The sequence below is a fragment of the Sceloporus undulatus genome, chromosome 7 (assembly GCF_019175285.1).
Source record: "Sceloporus undulatus isolate JIND9_A2432 ecotype Alabama chromosome 7, SceUnd_v1.1, whole genome shotgun sequence".
NCBI lineage: Eukaryota > Metazoa > Chordata > Lepidosauria > Squamata > Phrynosomatidae > Sceloporus > Sceloporus undulatus.
In genome coordinates this window covers 24,727,857-24,748,514 of record NC_056528.1, presented here as the reverse complement: position 1 = coordinate 24,748,514, position 20,658 = coordinate 24,727,857, and the positions used below count along the sequence as shown (strand labels likewise).

Below are 20,658 nucleotides of genomic sequence, written 5' to 3'. Positions count from 1 at the left end.
GGAGGAAAAGCAGGAAATTTTGGAAACAGATGAAAAAGTGGGACGGCAGAGGATTAATTGGGACAAATCTGAAGGATATGTAGGAGCATCCTTAGGAAATGTCAAGTATTCGGCATTCTTTTAATTTAAAAACAAACAAGCATATATCTTTAGAAAGGAAAAGTGCACAAGTAGTTATTAGCAGTGTGTGGCCTTAGAGGAATTAACACGGGGAATTAACGCATCCAAGACATTTTTCAACCAAGTTATTTGGCGGATATTTACAAATTATTATTATTATTATTATTATTATTATTATTATTATTATTAAAAATTGGAGATTGTCAAATACGACTCATCGGTAGCAGTGCTGTTTTTGGAGTTAGGATTAAACCCGGATCCATTTGACTAGATCAGAGGAATAAAGTGCAATTTACAAGGAGAGGAGAATTCAATTGGTGGCACAGAGTGCATCTACACTTTAGAAATAATGCAGTTTGACACCATTTTAACTACCATGGCTCCCGTCTCCAGAAATCTTGGGATTTGTAGTTTGGTGAGAGGCACCAGCACTCTTAGTAGAGATGGATAAAGACCTTTTAAAACTACAAATCCCAGGATTCCATGCCACAGCAGTTCAAGTGGTTTCATACTGCAATAGCTGAGTAGTGTGAAAGCGGACCTGGTTCTTTTTTGTAGAAAATGTAGCTTTTTTGTGTGTGAAAAATTGGTACAAAGGAATGTTTCATGAATAAAATATATCCTGAGGGGCAAAAATCACTCACAAATGAGTGAAACCTTTTGTAATTTCACCCAATGTGTGCAGCAAACGTTTGAAATGATTCATTCTTGCATATGGGAAGTGGACTAAGTGAAGAGTTTACATCCCTGGCAGCCAATAAAATTTACTTGCAGTGTGTGTGTGTGTGTGTGTGTGTGTGTGTGTGTGTACATAGGTGCACGTGTGTAAAAAAGAGAAAGACAGCAAAGACATCTGGCTATCTCCAAAGCTTGCACACTTTTGCAATGAAGAGATGTGGCTACCTCCACAGTTTGCTTCACTTCTGCAGTGGAGAGATCCGACTATCTCCAAAGCTTGCACACTTTTGCGATGAAGTGATCTGGCTACCTCCAAAGCATCTACACTTTTGTGATTAAAGAGATTTGTCTCCCTTTCTCTCCAAAGCTTGCACACTTTTTGCAATCAAAAGATCTGGCCATCATCTCCAAAGCTCACACACATTTTGTGCCCTTGGCCGAACATGGATTTGTAGCATGATCCATCTCTCTCTCTTCAAAGGGCAGTGGATGTCGCTCCAGCATTGCGCTGAGAAGGACTGGATTATTCTACCCACAACACAGAAAAAAAAAATCTAGAACAACCCGCACCCCAGTCCAAATACTGACAGATCTCAGTAGCCATCGGCCCCATCCGGAATGGGGATGGTGGGAGATGGAGTCCAATCAGAGGATCGTTTTCCATCCTGTCTTGGTCCCTAAATGGAGAGTCGTCTTTCTCCTTCTCAAGTTAGCAGCATTATTTCTCAGACAGAAATGCATTCGTGAGCCTAACCAGTTTCTTCTTCTTTCTCTTTCATTGGAGGGTCCAGCCCCCCAGCTTTAAATCTCCTGCTGCCTTCTACACTTGCAAAATAATAATAATATTATTAAATTCAAAATGGCATTGTTCCATATATGCTCCTCTGCTCTGGCTTCCTCTCCTAAATGACTTGTCCCACATTGTCTTCCCACCTTTGACTTGCACACACCCTGGTTGCACACTCACACATCCAGCGTTGTGTTGCTGAAATACACCAGAGTTAACAATTTGGAGATCTTCCTCTTTCCCCAAAGCATACAAACGTGTCGCATGAGGCAGGTAGAGGAGGGTTTAGTAAGGGTCTGTGGGACACACAAGGGTCAGACGTTGGTCCCATAGATTCGGCAAGTGGTACACAAGCATGGCGATGAGATGGACAAGTGGAAAGAAAGCAAGTGTGCCATCGGAACAGGCTTGCAACGCTGCGACTTAGTGGCAGCATCCTCGCGACCGGAGGGCTTTTCACATTCACCGGTACGGCAAGAAGAGTCCAGGTTTTAAAATCTTTTAGGTCTTCCAAAGGTGCGTTTACATTCAGTGGCAGACAGGAAGGTCCCCTTGTTCCAAATAAAACCTCTTCTGGAAGCAACAGGGCCTTTTGGTCCCAATTGTTCAGCCTCCCCTCAACTCCTTGGCCCTATAAGCCTTGCCAAATTTGGTCCCTCTTTCTCTGAATTCAGGCCATGCCTTAGCTTTCTCGGTGGTCACTGTAGTGAAGCTCGGAGTTGAAGACCTCCTTGTAAAGGGGTGGGAAGTTCGTCGCCGTCTCCGGATGGACCAGGCGGAAAAATTCCAACTTGTCCAGGTGAAGGTTGCAAATGGTCTTCATCAGGGGAAGTTTGGAGACAATCTGGAGACACGGAAGAAAGCCAGGTTAAAGAAAGGACAGGGGCGGTTGCAAATAACTGACTCCCCAAATATGAATTCTGCTCGAATCATGAAGTTTTCCTTTAGTCCTTAAAATTTCTTGCACATTTAGAAATACAGTTTAGCATAACGTTGATTATTTGGGGAAAGAAAAGTGGGACACAGGTACCCAAGCCATACGTGGTCAAGATGGCAAATGTAATTAATGGTATTAATGAAGATGAATAAACAGGTTGCAGTAGTTTGGTTTTGCCTGGGCCTGCTGGAAAGGGCAAGACACTGTCTGCTGATGAGTTAATGTAATGCAAACTACTTTTGTACTTTGAACTCCATTTGCAGCAACTGAAGGGAACTTAGGACAAAGGGGGAAAGTGGGAGAAGGAGAAAGGACAACTGGGGCATTTTAAAAGCAGCTGAAAAAGTGGGATGGCAGAGGGTTAACTGGGACTATCCCTGCCAAACTGGGATGGAGAGTATGAACTCAGTTTGCAGTAACTGTAGTAAGATGAAAATGGGAGGAAGAGAGAGAAACCAGGACATTTTAAAAGCAGTTGAAAAAGTGAGATGAGAGAGGATTAATTGGGACTGTCCTTGTCTAGCCAGGATAGTTAGAAGGTGAGATCCTGAATATGTGAATGCCTAAAGCATACCGTCCACCTCTCCTAATTTGGCAGAGATAATCCCAATTAATCCTTTATCATCCCACTTTTTCAGATCCATTTAAATTCATCCACCTATGCCCAGGAGGATGCTTAATTTCTTTCCACATCAACCCCCTTTTTGACTCTTCCACAGTCAGCCACCAAGCCTGCTCTGTGGCCTATCATCTATTGTTTACCTTGGAAAGTCTGTCTTCATTGGCATTTTTCTTCTGGATCTCGTGCTGCAAAGCCAAATAGATCTTATCCTGGAGTTTCTGCACCTTCTTCGGTTCAGAAAGCCAGGGGCGATCTGTAAAAGAACATCCCATGCTCAGTGTTGGTGTTGGAGCCTGGAAGGTGTTTGGGGACTACAGCTCCCAGAATCCACTAATTGACATGCTGGACAGGGGATTCTGGGCAGATGCCAGCCATCTTTTCTCTTGCAGCTTATCACAAACCTGGGGAGAGCAGGACTGCGGCTGTGAAAAGCGCCATCTCCTCGTCTGAGAGCTGTAGCCGACAAAGGTTCTTCCCCAGCTCAAAGATGGAATTGATGAGGTCGTCGCAGCCTAAAGGAAGAGGAAAAATGGAGACGGTGGAGGTCAACAATATGATACAGCAACTAAAACAGCCATTGCGATCCTACAGCTTGAATGATAAACTGTGGGTAACTGTGGTTAGTACTTAATGCATGATGCTTAAATGAATCACCAAGGACCATTCCTAAGTCTTAGTTTTGGGCTGAAAAATCTCAGGCCTGGATTGATCCTAATGGTACAGCAACCCTATTTGGTAATTTGGTACAATTTCTACTTGCAAGAAATTAATAAGTTAATATCATATACGGTAAGATGTCATTGTGTATGCCTTTTGGACTGGTTGAATTTCTTACCCAGAGCCTTAAACATTTGCATCCCGCCGTACTTTCCTGCAAAAAGCATCATGTTGTTCAAAGGGTTGAAGGTGCGGATCATCCGGATGAGGAGAACTTCCAGGCAGCCTGATGCAGACAAAAAGAGGAAGGACAGTGTGTTAACAAAAGTTTAAAAATATAAAATTACTTCAGGGATTCAAGACCATGGACCTTTCCAGATGTTTGGGCTGCAATGCCCAACATTCCTTGCTACTGGCGATGCTGGTTATGGATGAGGGGGACTACAGTCCAGTAACACCTGGAAGGGCCCATGATGCCATGCGTGAGCAGGGTTTCAACGAAATGGTCTTCCTTCGTTTGGCCATTCAGACTAGAACTGTCTAGAAACCAAACTGAACTCTTTTGTTTTCATCTTTTTCAGGAAATTTGTTACTAGCTAATTTTGCAGGAGGGTTTGTTTGAGAAGGAGTTGGATGTAGAGAGCTGATGCATTTAGGTCTCACTACATCCCAACTACTCACACATTGTCTGCACCAAGTTTGGAGAAGTTCTGTTTTCTGGATGATACCTCCCAGAATCCCCAAATCTCTGGTTGGCCATGGAAACCCACTGGGAGAAGGATCCTCCGTGTTTTTCTCTCTTCTCACCTGCTTTGAGGAGAATGATTTGGTCATTCTGACTGAGCTCCATGAAGCCGTCGATCCGTTTGGCAAACTCCACGACATACTGGATGGCATTAGAGATCTGGATAGCACATTCCTGCCACATGGCCTCACAGCTCTGTGGAGAAAAGGTGGAAAAGGCATCAACAACCTCATTTTCTGGGCAGAAAAGCAAAACAACTACATGTGAATTTTGTACAGAATGAGTCCCAAATTACAAAGTTTCTCATCAGTTCAGGATTCTTCCCAACAGTGCTTCCCGGCATGCAAGAAATATGTTTTTCAATCTCTCACTGAATATTTTTAAATATTCTTTCTTTGCTATCCTACTTGCAGGTCTAGGCTTGTAGGGGGAAGAAATGAAGGCATCTTTCCTTCCCCATAGAACCAAGACTGACCACAACTTCATAATTTGCAGCGACGCCAGACCCAGCTGGCTCTTTGGTCCCATCCAACAAGGGCTTTCTGGCAGTCTTGTGTTTCCAGCAGATGACAAAAACCCACCTTGTTCTGCATGTTTCTAATTTCTTCCTGCGAGTAAAGTGTCCAGGCTAGCCTCTTCAGCTCTTCGCTGGTGTATTGTGAGGTCTCCAAGTGTGACTTGACCACATTCTGGGCTAGGCGCTCTAGTGAATATAACATACAGACTCTTTTAGGACATTTTTCTTATCATCATCAAATCTAAAATTCTCTTTCCAGGCCTGATCTGCCATAAGACAATAACCATGTTACACGATAACCTTGGAAGGGTGATATGTCAGAACTTGAACCAGAAACTCAGGCAAAAGAGGATACCCAGCTCTCACCCCTTATATAGCTGATACAGAGGCAAATGCTGACTTTATCTCTGACTGGTTGTGGTCTTCTATGTGTCTAGTCCCATAGCTGATAATGTTTTGCCCTTGATCAGTTAGGTGGGGAAGCTTTTATCAGCCTGGGAGCTGAGTTCTAATTTGGAAAGGCCATGTTCCAGCAGAAGCCAGGACTAAAAGCACCTGAACATGGCCAAAACAAGACATCAGAAGAAGTGTGCAGGTAGATAGTCCCTGCACCGAAACCATTTTCATTCTCTGAACTCAGTTTGCAGCAATTAAACTGAGGACAAAATGGAGGTGGGGAGAGAAAACCAGGACATTGCAAATGCGGCTGAAAATGCAGGACTGCAGAAGATTAATAGGGACTGTCCCCACCAAACTGAGATGGTTGGAGAGGATGCTGATGGGTACTCACCGATCTCCATCATGGAAACGTCCGAGGCCAAGGGACCGTTTTCGAGGGGGCCATGGGGGAAGAGGGAGGGCTCCAGCATCAGTTCGTAGAGGGATTCCTGCTTGATGTGTTTGGCGTCGCTGAGGTCAAGGCTGGACTGGTCTGGGGAGGGCTGGGCCGAGGTCAGGAGGTCGAGGTTGTAGTATGTGCTGTTCCCTTCGGGGGTCAAGGGGAAGTCGAAGAGGAAACCGTCGGAGAGCATGGAGATGTCGTCCAGGTCGGAGAGGCCGCTGCTGACGCTGGTGGTGTAGACCCGTGAGTGGGTCTCCGGGTCATCCTTGGCCCCACCGCCTTGCTCTTGGTTCTGTTGGTGCTTCTGCACCTCGGCATAAAGGCTGTCCCGTTGCTTCTTCGACATCCGGCCAAACTTGACCGCTGCAAGAAGAACAAAACCCAGGGGATTCGCTTGTTGCTACCTTGGGCAAGTCACACTCTCTCAGACTCAGAGGAAGGCAAGGGCAAACCCCCTCTGAAGAATCTTGCCAAGAAAACCCCATGTCAGGCCTTAGGGTCACCATAAGTTGGAAACCACTTGAAGGCACAAAACAACAACACATTATTATTATAGTGGTCCCTCGGTATTTAAAACTACATTTGAATACCTTACAAAGAAGACAATGTAGTTGTGAGTAAAACTACTTTTACAAATAAGACAAAAGGGTGCATCTACACTGTAGAAATAGTGCAGTTTGAGACCAATTTTAAGGGCTGTAGCTCCATCCTATGGAATCCAAGGATTTGTAGCTTTGTAGTACCCTTTGGCAGAGAAGGCTAAAGACCTGATAAAGCTGCAGATCTCAGGATTCCATAGGAAAAATCATTATTTTTACCATAGAGATGCACTCTTAGTCGTCTTTGGAAGGTATTTAAAAGTAGTTTTATTCATGGCTACAATGGTGATAGACCCTAAGTTTGATTTATTTGTTTAGTTAGTTAGTTAAAAGTGTCTCAGGCAAAGGTCTTGCTAACTCCAACGAAACTCACCGTCCCGGGACATGCCCAGTGCCAAACACTTTTGCAAGCGGCAATGCTGACACCGGTTCCGGTTGGTTCTGTCGATGAGGCAGTTCCTCTGCCGTGAGCAAGAGTAAGTAGCATTATTCTGTTGACTTCTGCGGAAGAAACCCTGCATGGAAGGGTAGTGGGGAACAAGATAGGGAGAAAACAAATGAGATCGCCCACAAAATATTTTGCATTGCAAGAATGATTCCTCTAAAAATGCATCTGTGATCAGGAAAGCAACAATTTACCTGAATTTACCAGAACTTCCCCCTCCAAAAGGAACAACCCAGAATAAATAAAAAAGGAGAATACTGACCACAATGGTGGTTGGGGGTGACATAAAGTCTCTTCTAATGCAATGATATGGCTCACAAAAGGCCATGAAGGTAGGAAATAGGGACACAAGATAGATCTTTCTTGTTGTCTGGCCCTAGGATTAGGATTGCAGGTGCCATGGCTACATCTACACTGCAGAAATAATCCAGTTTGACACCACTTTAACTGCCTTAGCTCAGAATGAAATTCTGGGAACTGTAGCTTTGTGAGGCGTTTAGCCTTCTCTGTCAGTGAGTTCTGGTGCCACAACAAACTACATTTCCAGAACTCCATAGTATTGAGCTATGACAGTTAGTGATGTCAAACTGGATTATTTCTGTGTCTTCGGACAGGACTGTACAAGCGATTGCAACTTTGCTCCAAGACTCATCTGCTCCCTTTACCCTTTTTCAAATGAGTTTCTCCTTCTCACAACTCACTTTGCATCCTTCGCAGGTGATCACCCCGTAGTGGATCCCGGAAGATTTATCCCCACATATCTTGCAAGGAATCACCTCGATTTGTGCTGCAGGAAGCCGACGGGAGGGAAGGGGGAAGAAGAAAAGGAAGGAAGAGAAGAAAAGAGCATACTGTTAAACCTTTGCCTTTAGAACTTAAAAGCAATCATGAAAACGTTTGCAGTTTTGCAGAGATGCAAGAGAGTTAGAGGCCTTTCGAACTTAAAAGCAATGGCAAACCCCCCTTTGAACAAACCCTGCCAAGAAAACCCTGTGATAAATTCGCCATAAGTTGCAAATGAGTTGAAGGCACACAACAACATTTAAAATCAAGTTATTATAAGTTATGATATAATCAGGTTATTATATAATAGTCATAGGTAAAGGAGCCATGAGCCAGTGTGACTTACCCAGGGTCACCCACTGGGTTTCCATTTTCAAACAGAGAATCGCTCCCTGGTCTCCAGAGTCATAGTCCACTAGGTCTGAATGTTGGACTATGACTCTGGAGACCAGGGTTCGATTCTCTGTTTGAAAATGGAAACCCAGTGGGTGACCCTGGGCGAGCCACACTCTCTCAGCCCCAGGAAACCCCATGATAGGTTCACCTTAGGGTTGCCATAAGTTAGAAACGAAGGTGCTCAACAAATAATGGATATTGCAGCTCCATCCAAGTCCAGGAGAGGGCACTCTGCTACTTTTAAAAATCAAGTTATCTTGCCTTAGTTTGACACAAGTATAGGAAGGATAGAAAAATATATATTAGAAGATAGTGATATGTTTTGTGGCTTTTTGTTATGGGGGGGGGTGCAGAGAGATGGAGGTACCCATCCCTCCACATCCCTGCCACGTTCTTCTGTGGCCCGTCATCTTAGCATCATCATCATCATCATCATCATCATCATCATCATCATCATCATCACAACCAAAACCAGCCTCTGCCTTTGATGTGGCAGAGATCTGCAAATCTTTCCATTGTGGAAGGGTTGTGTCCATCCTGATGGTGACCCCATTCCACAAGAGTGTGACCGTTTCACCCAGTGACTCACAACCACCTGTGCAACAATTATGGGCCGGCCCAGTTTTGCCTTGACGAAGCCCAAGAAGAGGTTGCATTCTTCAACCTGACAAAAGTTTTGCTGCTCAGGGTTCGAATCCTCACTCGGCCGTGGCAACCCACCTTAGAGAAGTCACACTCTCCCCACCGTGAACAAATCTTGCCAAGAAAACCCTCTGATAGGTTTGCATTAAGGTCGCCATAAGTCAGAAATGACCTGAAGGTACACAACAACAACATGGTTCAGAGCTTGTGGAACTCATTTCCACTGCATTTGAACAGCATCCTATGGCACAGAAGGGGGGAAATTTTGCATTTTGGCAAGCTGCAAGGTACTCCTTTCTCCAGTTTTCAGAGTGAAGGAAGGAATCTCAGGGCAAACACACTGCCTTGCAAAGCAGGTTTATATAAGATATTTTTCTATTTGTTGTTATGATGTACCTTCAAGTGATTTCCAACTCATGGTGACCCTAAGGCAGTGAACCCATTGTGGGGTTTTCTTGGCAAGTTTGATCATTAGGGTGGGGTGGGGTGCCATTGCCATCCTTGGAGGCTGAGAGAGTGTGACTTGCCCAGTGGGTTTTATGGCTCAGCTGGGCATCGAACCCTGGTCTCCAGAGGGGTAGCCCAACACTCACTATGGCAGGCTGGACCTCATTTTCTCATTACTTAGGCTTAAAAACAGCGATGCATCTGCACTGGAGAAATAATGCAGCTTGACCCTGTGTTAGCTGCCATGGCTCCATGCTTTGGCATCCTGGAATTTGTAGTTTGTGGTGGCCCCAGAGCTCTCTGACAGAGGAGGCAAAATATCTCAGCAAATTGCAGCTCCTGGGATTCCATATCATTATTGAGCATTGGCAGTTAAAACGGTGTCAGACTGGGTTATTTCTGCAGTGCAGATGCACCCAGGGAAGGCTAAATATCTCCCGGTCATCAACTGCAGAATCCAAGCAAATGGGGCTTCCTTGAGGAAGTTGTAGTCCTCTTTTCTAACTGCCTTCCACTTTGCAATGAGTTGCATCCCTTTGTGATATGTCCAAAGTATGATAGTCTCCCTTCAGTCAGCTTCACTAACAACAGCAGCAGCAGCAGTGAGGATTGCAGCCTCCACTTTGCAAGAAATACTTTCCACTCAGGTGTGCCTTGTTGTTGTCAAGCGCGGGTGATTCACCCCAAGAAGGAAGCGGAGAGATTATTTCTTCCATTTTAAATGGCCTCCTCTTCCTTCTCCGCCTCTGCAAAGAAAGCTTTTCCATTACAGGACACAGCCAGGCATTTTTATAGGCGTTTGGGAAGCATTGTGCCCATTTGACAGGCAGCACCACAGAGGTTGCAACAGAGCCTGTCCTTGTTCCTTCGAAATGGGCTCCCAGGAGGAGATATAGACATGCACAGACACACAATTAGTACACAGACATGCAGACTTGAAGGCACACAACAACACATCCCTATACCTAGTATAAGCACAGCATTAGTCGGACTTTTTGGAAAGTCAGCATGACATAATGGTTTGTGTGTTGGAATATGACTCCGGGTTTGATTCCTCACTTGAGCATAAAAATCCTTGGAAGGAAAGCCACACTCTCTCAGCCTCAGAGGATGGTAATGGCAAACCTCCTCTGAGCAAATCTTGCCAAGAAAGCCCCATGATATCTTCGCCTTAGGGTCACTGTAAGTTGGAAACGAAGGCACACAACACACAACACAAGGCTGCCAATCAGCAAACCTGAGCTAGAAATACAATTATTTATTATTGTTTATTATATTTATTTATATCCCTCCTTTTCCCCAAAACTAGGACTCAGGGCAGGTTACAATATTTAAAAACAGTACAGTTAACAACATACAAAAAAGGAACATTTTTGAGGGCAGCTTTCTATGTTCTTCCCTAAAAATGCCTTCCTTCCAATTCAATAATTTATAGAGTTTCGACAACCATCTCTTGGTCATATTTGTGTGTCCCTTCTTTTTTGACAGATTGGGGTTGTTCTTCCTCCCCCAAGGAAGTGAGCCTACAGCAATCCTGCAAAGGTCTTGCTGAACGACGACAATCCGAACGCCGCACCCTGTGCGGCAGAGGTGGCAATTATTACAAAATGTGTTGTGTAACAGCTGCATAATTTATATGTATTGTATCATAATTGCCCTCTTTGCCATACAACAAGCCAGAGAGGTAGGCTATTCATACCAAAACACACTCACGCCCAATTTGCAACTGAGGGGGCTGGAAAGAGAGTCAGATTTGCCCAAGATGGAGCCAAACAAAATGGCAGTAAGCCATCATGGTGTAGTGGTTTGAGCGTTGGACTATGACTCCACAGACCAGGGTTCGAATCTCAGTTTGGCCATGGAAGCCCACTGGGTGACCCTGAGCAAGTCACACACTCTCAGCCTCAGAGGATGGCCATGGTAAACCCCCTTTGAAGAAGCTTGCCAAGAAAACTCTGTGGAAGTTTCACCTTAAAGTCACCAAAAGTTGAAAATGACTTGAAGGCACACAACAACAACAACAACAACAACAACAACATTGAATGGATGGGAAAAGATGGAAATGTTCTTAGATCCTTCAGGGACTACACTCTCTCAGCCACCTATATCCTCTCCATCTAGAAACATCAGTGTCTATATTGTAGATATTCTGCATATCCTCAGTGCCCTCGACATGGCTGACGGGGTTCTCAGCCTTTCAACAACCCTGTGAGGTAGGCTAGGATTTGTAGTTTGGAAGGGACCATTCATGCTACACAACGATAGCACTACAATTCCACTTTATCTACCGCACACTATGGAATCAAATTACAAATCCTAAAATCCTATAGAAGTTAGCCAGGGCAGTTAAAGTGGGACGTTGTTGTTATTTTTGTTGTGTGCCTTCATGTAGTATCCAACTTATTGTGACCCTAAGGGTTTTCTCAGTGAGTTTCTCTGAGGCTGAGAGAGTGTGACTTGCCCAAGGTCACCCAGTGGGTTTCCATGGCTAAACTGGGATTTGAACCCTAGTCTCTGGAGTCACAGTTTAACGCTCCCACCATTGCTATATAATTGTATAGCATGAAGATGCTGCGGAAACGTCCGGCAATATTTCTCACAGAATCGCAGAATCCTCGAGTTGGAAGCGACCACAAAATGTTCTGATGCTGATTTGCATCAGAATGCAGATACCAGATGCGGAATTGCATCTAAATCTGTAGGAGACAAGAATGAGAGAGAGAGAAGGCGAAACTCTGCAATTAAAGATGACCTCTGCAAAATTTCCCTGCCTTCCCACTTGGACTGCTCTCTCTTGGCCAATCTCACCCCTAAGCATTCCTCCTTCGCCTCCTTGTTGTCGTTGCTGGCTGATACACAAACCACACTGGGTTATATAACCACCATCTGCTAAACACATTGCTGACGTACCACCGGGATCCGGAGGCCGGCCGGCTCCTTTGCCCATTGGGCCTCCATTGAGTCACCCGCGGGTGCCGTTAGTGGACAGGCCTGTCGGTCAAGATCAGGTGAAGTCATGTTGTCCTACTGACACACTTTTCTGAGGCCTTCTAATATAACTTAACAAGGCGCTTGTGTAACAGGGGCATGAGCTGAATTTAACCCTTCCTTCCACACAGGAACACAAAGAGAAAGATGGATTCAGAGATAGGGTCAGGTTAGCCAAGAAAATATCAGCAAGCCAAGGGATCCTGTGGCACTAAAGCTGCAAAAGAAGGTGTAGCAGAAGTTTTCCTCGACTTGGCTTGCTTCCTCGGAAGTGAAGTTATCATCGTTTTTCCTTAATTTGTTTTGCAGAATGGGAAATGGATGGCTTTAGAATGAGAAATGGGGAGATTGTGAACCAGAAACTGAGAGAAAGAGAATGAGAAACAGAGAGATTGAGAATAAGGCAGACTGAAATGCTTTCATAGCTTGGAAAGGATGCAAATTACATTCCCTCCCCCCCCAAAAAAATCCCAAACAAACAAGAGTTTGGAAATGTAACTTTCCTGGATGATGGTTTCCAGAATCCTGCTCTCTGAGGAGTTTTTCAGAGTTGTGATACAACAAAAAGGAATAACTTTTCCAAGCAACCTAAAAGGGATTTTTATACATGGGTGTGAAAAATGGACAGTGAAGAAACTCAACTCATTTGAAATGTGGTGCTGAAGGAGAGGTCTAGGGCTAAAAAAGACCAATAAATCAAACCTTCCAACTCTCCTGATTTAGCCGGCATATGCATCTGAAAATGTAGACTGAAGTCTAGGAATGCTCCTGCTGCCAACTTCTTTATTTAAGTTAGTCTCAAAGGTGCTACAAGATCTCTCTACACACCTAGAGAGTGCTGAGTTCACTTATAAGCAGCATAGAAATGTACTTGCTACTGCTCTTGCCCTCACAACTCAGCCTCCTGGGGTCTTTCCACCTGAGCAAAACCCCAAAGTGAGTGTCCACATCCCAATTGCCCAGTGGTCTGGCTGTGCCATAGGCCTCCCACCCTGTTTTGTTTTTTGCAGTATCTGAAGGACAGCGGCAGAAGATCCATTTGGCTGTTGCAGAAAGAGATGGTGGGTAAGGAGGAAGCAGGGATGAGAAAAGTGCTTTGGAGAGGATGAGCTGGCGGTGGGCACGCCCTTGGCTGCTCATGCCGGAATGCGGCCCAGCCTGCCACGGATGATGCCAAGGCTTTGCCTGGGTAAGGGCGTCACCTGCTCCTCCGAAACCCCCTGGGCATCAGCACCCACGTGCTACCAACTTTGAGCTCTTTTTTTAGGAAGCCGGATTCTCTTCTCAACCTGGGCTTTTGATCTTCGTACCCATGGATGCTGGGCATCATTGCATATTGGCATGGCGGGATGGTTTCCATGTCCTCTGACTGTCCCAATTTGGCAAGGGAGGTCCCAGGTACAGTTGGCCCCTGTAGGCACAGATTCAACCATCCATGGCTTGAATATATATATATATATATATATATATATATATTCCAAAAAGAAAACTTTGTTTTTGCTATTTTGCATTAGGGACACCCTTTTAATATCCATTGTATTTAATCGGACTTGAGCATACACAGATTTTTTTTATCTATGTGGAGTCCTGGAACCAAAACCCAGCAGATACCAAGGACCCAATGTAGTAGTAGTAGTAGTAATTTGTATGTAACAAGTTTCAGAGTATCCATGAATTTTGGATTCCATGCGGGGTCCTGGAACCAAACCCCAGCAGATAGCAGGGGCCCACTCTGATGATGATGATGATGATAATAATAATAATAATAATAATAATACCCCATTGTATTTAATGGGATTTGAGCATCCAGAGATTTTGGTATGTACAGGTGCTCCTGGCACCAAAAACCAGCAGATACCAAGGGTCCACTATAATCCCACTTTCCCAGCTGCTTTTAAAATGTCCTGCTTGCTTTCTCCTCTTCCCGCTTTGTCCTCAGTTTTTGTTAATGGCGACAAATGGAGTTCAAAGAGCTAAAAAGAAGTTTGCACTCAGTTAATTCACCGAGAGGAGAGGAGAGGATGCTTGCAAAAGAAACTGCTGGGGATTCTGCACAAAAGAGGCCTTTTGAGGCAAGATATGGACAATGAGCTGCACTTTCCGCACACTTGCAACTTAAGAGGATTTACGTTTGGCATGTGTCAAGAGGGAAAGCGTGCAGCCAGTTTTAATTTGCAACCAAAATAATGGAATTAGTCAATTACATCCTCCTTTCCCCACAAGGTCCAAGCCCTGAAACTCAGAACTGATAGCACAGCATGCTTCCTGTTTCTTTCTTAGTTAACATTTATGTCTTGCCAAGTTCCTTCAGGGAACTCAGTTTGATATATCCAGTTACTCTCCTCCTTACTTTCAGCTACACAACAAACCTGCGAGGTGGGTCATGCAGAGAAACAGAGAAAGAAAGAGAAAGGGAAGTTTGAGTAGGGCTGGGAAGGATCTTTGAACATACTTGGTGAAGATGTCAGAAAAGCATGTTTTCCAAGTGCCATGAGAATCCAATGAGAAGAATGCTAGACTGATGAGAATTTTTGCCATTCAGGACTTATTATGCACAAAATTTGCACATAATTGTTCACTACAACCGCCCCCCCCCCAGGGTCTTAAAACTTGGGCAGATCCATAGAGGAAGGGAAACCCATAAGTGGGAAACAACTTGAAGGCGCACCACAACATAGGCCTTCAAGTCACCTATTGATTTAAAGTGAATTTTGTTGAGTTTTCTTAGGCAAGGAAGACTCGGAAGTGTTTTGGATGGTTGCTTCCTCTTAAATAGAGCCTCCGGCTCCTGTGGTCTCCCATCCAAGTGCTAGCCAGGGCTGACCCGGCTTAGTTTCCAAGATAGGAGTATATTAGTTGTGTGCCTTCAAGTCATCTGTTGGCTTATGGCGACCTTATAAATTTCAGAGGGTTTTCTTAGGCCTAGAAGACTCATAGGTGGTTTAGCCAGTTCCTTCCTCTGAAATACAGCCCAAGGGTGAATAAGAATGATGGGATCTGCACTCCAGAATCATCTGGAGGATCCTACACTCTCCAACCTTGGTTTAGGGAGTGCCATGAATCTTTTTGGCAATGTTCAGATCATCCGCAGGTGATGCAGAAGAGGTCTTCATTGGTGCCTTCAAGGCGCCTGTAGACTTATGGCAACCCCATCAATTTTATAGGGTTTTCTTAGGTAAGGAAGACTCAAGAGGCAGTTGGACCAGTTACTTCCTCTGAAATAGAGCCTACTGGTATTCCTCGGTGGTTTCTCATCCAAGTACTAAGCAGGCCTGGTCTTGCTTAACTTCCGAGATCAGATGGGATCTGGTGCCTTCAAGGCATTGAGGCCCTACAGCATTTCTCTAGCAAACTCAGACTATTACATGGAGTTAGAAAGATACATAGCTATTCTTTTCCAAGTGATCCCACAGCCCAGGCAATGTTTCACCTAGAATGCTTTGCAAAAAGAAAATGTGTGAGGAGCAGTCAGATCAATGCGGTGGAAGGAGGGCATCCCCAGGGAAGGGAAGGAAGCTGCAAATGGCAATTATGGACCTGGATTCCTGGGTTTCCACAGGAGGAGGGAACCAGCGGGGATTTAGGAGGACAAAACTCCAAAGGGGATGGCAGAAGATGGGAGATGAAGGAACAGCCGGTTCCTCGAGAAGCTGATATGTCCAGAGGTTGCACTATTTGGCACTCTGGTGGTCAAGATGTTTCTTAAAAATATATCCAAAAAACATTTCTGCTTTGGCAGACTATTTTCTGGCAGTTCTCTGAACCAATAGCCATATTTTATGCCTCAAGTCAGCTTCTTTTTCTTTCCGAAACATATCAGAAACAATTAAGTCTAGCCTAGTGCTTTCTCTTTTTAAATTTGCCACAAAACAGTCTGTCTTTTGCTCCCTCCAGGTTTTGTGGTTTGCACAGACTCATTGAGCTAGGTGAGATCCCAAGGGTCATCTATTCCAACCCCCTGCCATGCAAGAATCACTAAAACATCCCCGACAGGTAGGCATTTAAAACCCTCAAGTGAATGAGAGTTCACCATCTTCAAGAGAGTCTGTTCCACCTGTACTGGAGAAAGATTCGGGGACCAATACAGCCGGTTTTTGTTCACGCAAGGGCCAAAATGCCAAGATCTTGCCAAGAAAGCCCAACGATGGGTCACCATAAGTCAGAAATGATTCAAAGGCAAGTTGTTCCACTGGTTTGCTTGCGTACAAGCTCCTGTTTTTAATGCTGAGAGGTTACTTTGGTGCTGAGTCAAGTGGCCACCTTGAAGGAAAAGGAGAAAAAAGTCTTGCTGAGCAATGCATGGCTCAGTCTCTGAAAAGTTATTTTTCTAACAGTAATTTGTCCCTGTTATTTCGTATGGCATTCAAAGAGCAACCTGTCATCACTTGCTGAAAAAACAATTCTTGTAGTGTGTCAGGGTAACCGCAGCACAGTTACTGGCCTTTCCTTTTTAGTTACTTTAAAGAGAAAATTCAAATCATTCATAAATCAGTGAGGACTAGAAACTAAACTTCCTAAATCCCAAACCAATTGCTCTAATCTAAGGGACTAGAATTTAATTCTTTGAGGTTTTTACCTCCAACAACAGTAAAAGGTTTTTTAATTGGGGCTGCATTTGGCGTGTTTTACCTATCTAAAAGTTTTCCAAATGCAACAGCAGAGGCTTGACTTTGGGCAAGCCACACTCTCTCAGCCTCAGAGGAAGGCCTTAAAATCACTTTTGGCTTGTGGCGACTCTAAGGCGATCCTATTATGGGATTTTCGTGGCAAGTCTCTACAGAGGAGGCTTGCCATTGTCATCCTCTGAGGCTGAGAGTGTGTGACTTGCCCAAGATCCCCCAGTAGGTTTCCATGGCTGGAGTGCGGATTCGAACCCTGGTCTCTAGAATCATAGTCTGATGCTCGAAGCACTACACCATGCAGTTAATCATTATTTGTCATTATTGTTGCTGTTGTTGATGGCGACAATGGAGATGACAAAACCACCACACTGGAAAGTGCAGCAAAAACCTTCCTCATAAGCTTCCAAAGTGTTTTGAATTGTTAAAAAATTGTCCCAAATGTGGCATTTGGGGAACCTTTTTAGGCTCAGGAGAGACCTTAAAAACAACAGCAGCAGCAACAACAGGACATCCCCTGCGAAAAAAATCTCTTTCTTGGAACTCTCTCCTATTTGTCTCTGCCTGGCTGCCAATTCTAGTGTAAATTTAAACTCTGATATTGAATATATCTTTTTTCCCCCTGTCTGTCTGTCTCTTCCTTCCTTCTGCCAGTCTCTTTCCAGCCCTTTCTGGGTTTTCTTTCAAGCCCCCTTCCCACTGACAGATCTGGGTCACTGGGACAGCGACAAACGCTTGCCAAACCCACAACTGTGTGGTTTGGAGATTTTTATTTATTTATTTAAATGCCACACATTTTTCTTACCCTTACAAAACATGCCAATGAGGAGAAGGAGTTTCGTTTACAGACTGGAAAAGTTACTTATTTGGAGGCGGGGTTGTAGTAACTCAGCATCCATTAGATGTTGTCTAAATGTCACAATGGTCCTGATGTACTAGTACTGACTAGTAAAAACAATCCTACAAACATGCTAATCCATATAAGTAAAATCAGCTAAAATACAAATGTATGTATAGACAGGCAGCAGGTTACATTACGTGCTACATTTGTTGTTGTATGTCTTTAAGCCATTTCCAACTTATAGCTAACCTATCCTGGGGTTTTCCTGGCTAGATTTGTTCAGAGCGAAGGGGTTTGCATTTGAGGCTGAGAGTATGTGACTTGCCCAAGGCCACCCAGTAGGTTTCTTCAACCAAGCTGACTCGAACCCTGGTCTCCAGAGTCGTTGTCATCCAGCATTCAAACCACTGGACCGCACTGTTTCATAAAGAAAGCGGAAAAGTGAGATGAGATGATAATTTCTGGAACCGTATGGGATGCTTTAACAAATTTCGCTCCATCAAAACCTTGGTTTTGTGTCTATATTTTTTGCAGTTATATTTAATGGTCCTGGTATTTGGTTTAATAATCATGATGCCTGATTTATGATATGAAGATCTATCTGTCTGTCTCCTCCAAAAGTTTTGCAAACTCTGGGAAGCTCCAAGGCAAGCCAGTCACTTGGATAATAACTGAGCCTAGCAAAGCAGCCAAAGCTGGCAGGGAGGCAGAAAATGATGTGGGGAGGGAGAGAAAAAGAGAAAGAGAGAGAGAGAGAGGAATGTCCAGAAGGAAATTAAAATGTCTGGAGTCTAGACCAGATGTTTGGTTTCTTACGCAGGGAGATTTCTGCCTCGCCAATACTCTCTGAGCAGGAAAAAGTTAAAACAAAAATACTGTTAGACTGCCAAAGAACATCTTCTTGAAACATTCGAAGGCCGGTTGTGTTCACGAAGCAGTTAGTTTTCAGGTTTATACATCCAACCCCATACCTTCCTGGTCTTTTGGACTACAGCTCCCATCATTCTCAACCAGCATGCCCTAGGTCAGTGATCATGGGAGTTGGCCTCTAAAACTCCCAATTGGGATGGGGCATAGGGGTCTGAGCATAGGCCTAGGACACTGAGAGTTGTACTATGCCTTCAAGTTGTTTCTGACTTATGGCAACCCTAAGAAGACCCTATCAAGGAGTTTTCTTGGCAAGATTTGTTCAGAGACCTTCCCCTGAGGCTGAGAGAGTCTGATCTGCCCAAGGTGGGTTTCATGGCCAAGTGGGGAATCAAACCCTAGTCTCCAGAGACGTTCCCAACACTCAAACCACTTTGCCACACTGGACACCAAGAGACCAGGGTTCAAATCCCTGCCCAGCTCTTGAGACCTACTGGGTAAGCTTAGACAAGTCACACTCTCTCAGCCTCAGAGGAAGGCAATGGCAAATCTCCTCTGAACAAATCTTGTCAATAAAACCCCATGATAGGGTCGTCATAAGTCCGAAAATACTTGAAGGCATGCAACAAAAACAATATGTGAACAGACAAACACAAAAGCATCCTTATGGACCTAACCAGTTTGTCCATTTTTCTGCAGCAAATTTTAGCCAGATGTGGTCAGAGGCATACTTTCCATCTGTCACTGAATGCAGTTTTGACATTGCTGTACGCATTTGCTGGGACAATTTTAAAAGCACTGGGGCTAAGGAGAAACCACCTTGTTCAGATACAAAAAACAACCACCTGCTGGCAGGAGCCGGAAACCTGAACAGGACGTGATTTTGCTGTATCTGTTTGCAAGAAAATGGTTTGGATATTGTGCTAGAAGCTAGGAGAGGATAAAAAGTGGCTGTTTTAGGAAATGAAGGGAGCTGTGGCTAATACAAATGGGGAAAGAGCATGGAGGATGCATAGGATGTTCAATGGTTCTCCCTCCTTTGTAGCACCAAATACAGCCTGACTTCATTTGTGGTGAAAGTTGGATTATACTCCTCCGTTTCTGCAGACCAGACTTCTTAACATCAGAGATTAATGTGTGCAACACCCCCCCCCCCCGAGACTCCATCATCCACAAATCTATCATGCGACCCTTTTCATTCATCTCTTTCGGCATCCTTACACCTCAGTGTCCACCCAACCCATTTCCGCTTTGCCGCAGCCATGTTTGAAGGTTTCCAGCTGCAAAGGAGCTGCGCATGCAGATCAAAATGGCTGCCAAGGAGGCAAAAGATGGCGGAGAATCGGTGAATGGCTCAAAAGAGCCACAACCCGGTTCAGAGGATGAAGCAAGGGGTTTGAAACCTCCTCCATACGTAGACTGGAAAGGCCAAACCTGACACCCCCCCCCCCCCCAACCTTAACATGGCCTAGTTTTGCTTTACACCTGAAACGGCACAGATGATGCGAACGGAAAGAGATTTGCAATTGCAATGCAATGCTCAGGCAGATGGCGGAGGATAAATAATTTAGACAAGGTATGGAGGAAACACTAAAAAGAAAACCTTGTTTTGGAGGATGGAGAAAGGATCCCTTTGGAAGAAAAGCATCCAGAGCTCAAGTGTGGACAGATCTCCTTTTCATAGTCCATTAGCACAGCATTAACCTGGACAGAGACACTAGCTGAAACACCCATTTCTCTTTATGCCCCAAGATTAAGCAAAGCAACAGATGATAGCAAACTATGTGACGCCAGACAGTCAAGACAGTATTATAAATGACACAAATGCATCTGAGGATGTAGACTCAAGTCCACGAAAGCTCATGCAACCAACACCACTCTTTCAGTTATGTCTCAAAGGCGCTGCAAGATCCCTTTCCATCCTGACACACAAAGAGGGTTAGCAATTACATAGGTTTGGGGGTTAGAGAAACATTCCTCAAGAGCGCATTAAGCCCTGCATCACTCCCATTTTTAAAAGACAGAGGAATGGCTTCAACGGATGTTAGTTTGGCCTCAACACTGCATGGTTGCGACATGCATAATGTGCATTTTGGTTGGCTCCATAAAGATCTTGCTGTTTTTGTG

At 44.5% G+C, this 20,658-nt stretch overlaps 1 protein-coding gene across 2 annotated transcripts in view; it reads right to left on the bottom strand.

Annotated features, from left to right (window-relative positions):
- Positions 1-1,854: 1,854 nt before the first annotated feature.
- Positions 1,855-20,658, bottom strand: part of LOC121937071 (nuclear receptor ROR-beta-like) — a 37,094-nt gene continuing 18,290 nt past the window's right edge. For both annotated transcript variants that reach the window (XM_042479947.1, XM_042479948.1), the window contains 9 exons: positions 7,650-7,735; positions 6,877-7,018; positions 5,854-6,267; positions 5,128-5,249; positions 4,609-4,741; positions 3,980-4,087; positions 3,546-3,656; positions 3,285-3,397; positions 1,855-2,429 (listed from right to left, as the gene is read on the bottom strand). In XM_042479947.1, coding sequence (XP_042335881.1) covers positions 2,268-2,429; positions 3,285-3,397; positions 3,546-3,656; positions 3,980-4,087; positions 4,609-4,741; positions 5,128-5,249; positions 5,854-6,267; positions 6,877-7,018; positions 7,650-7,735 — 1,391 coding nt within the window. In that variant the 3' untranslated portion in view covers positions 1,855-2,267. The remainder of the gene's footprint in view (positions 2,430-3,284; positions 3,398-3,545; positions 3,657-3,979; positions 4,088-4,608; positions 4,742-5,127; positions 5,250-5,853; positions 6,268-6,876; positions 7,019-7,649; positions 7,736-20,658) is intronic.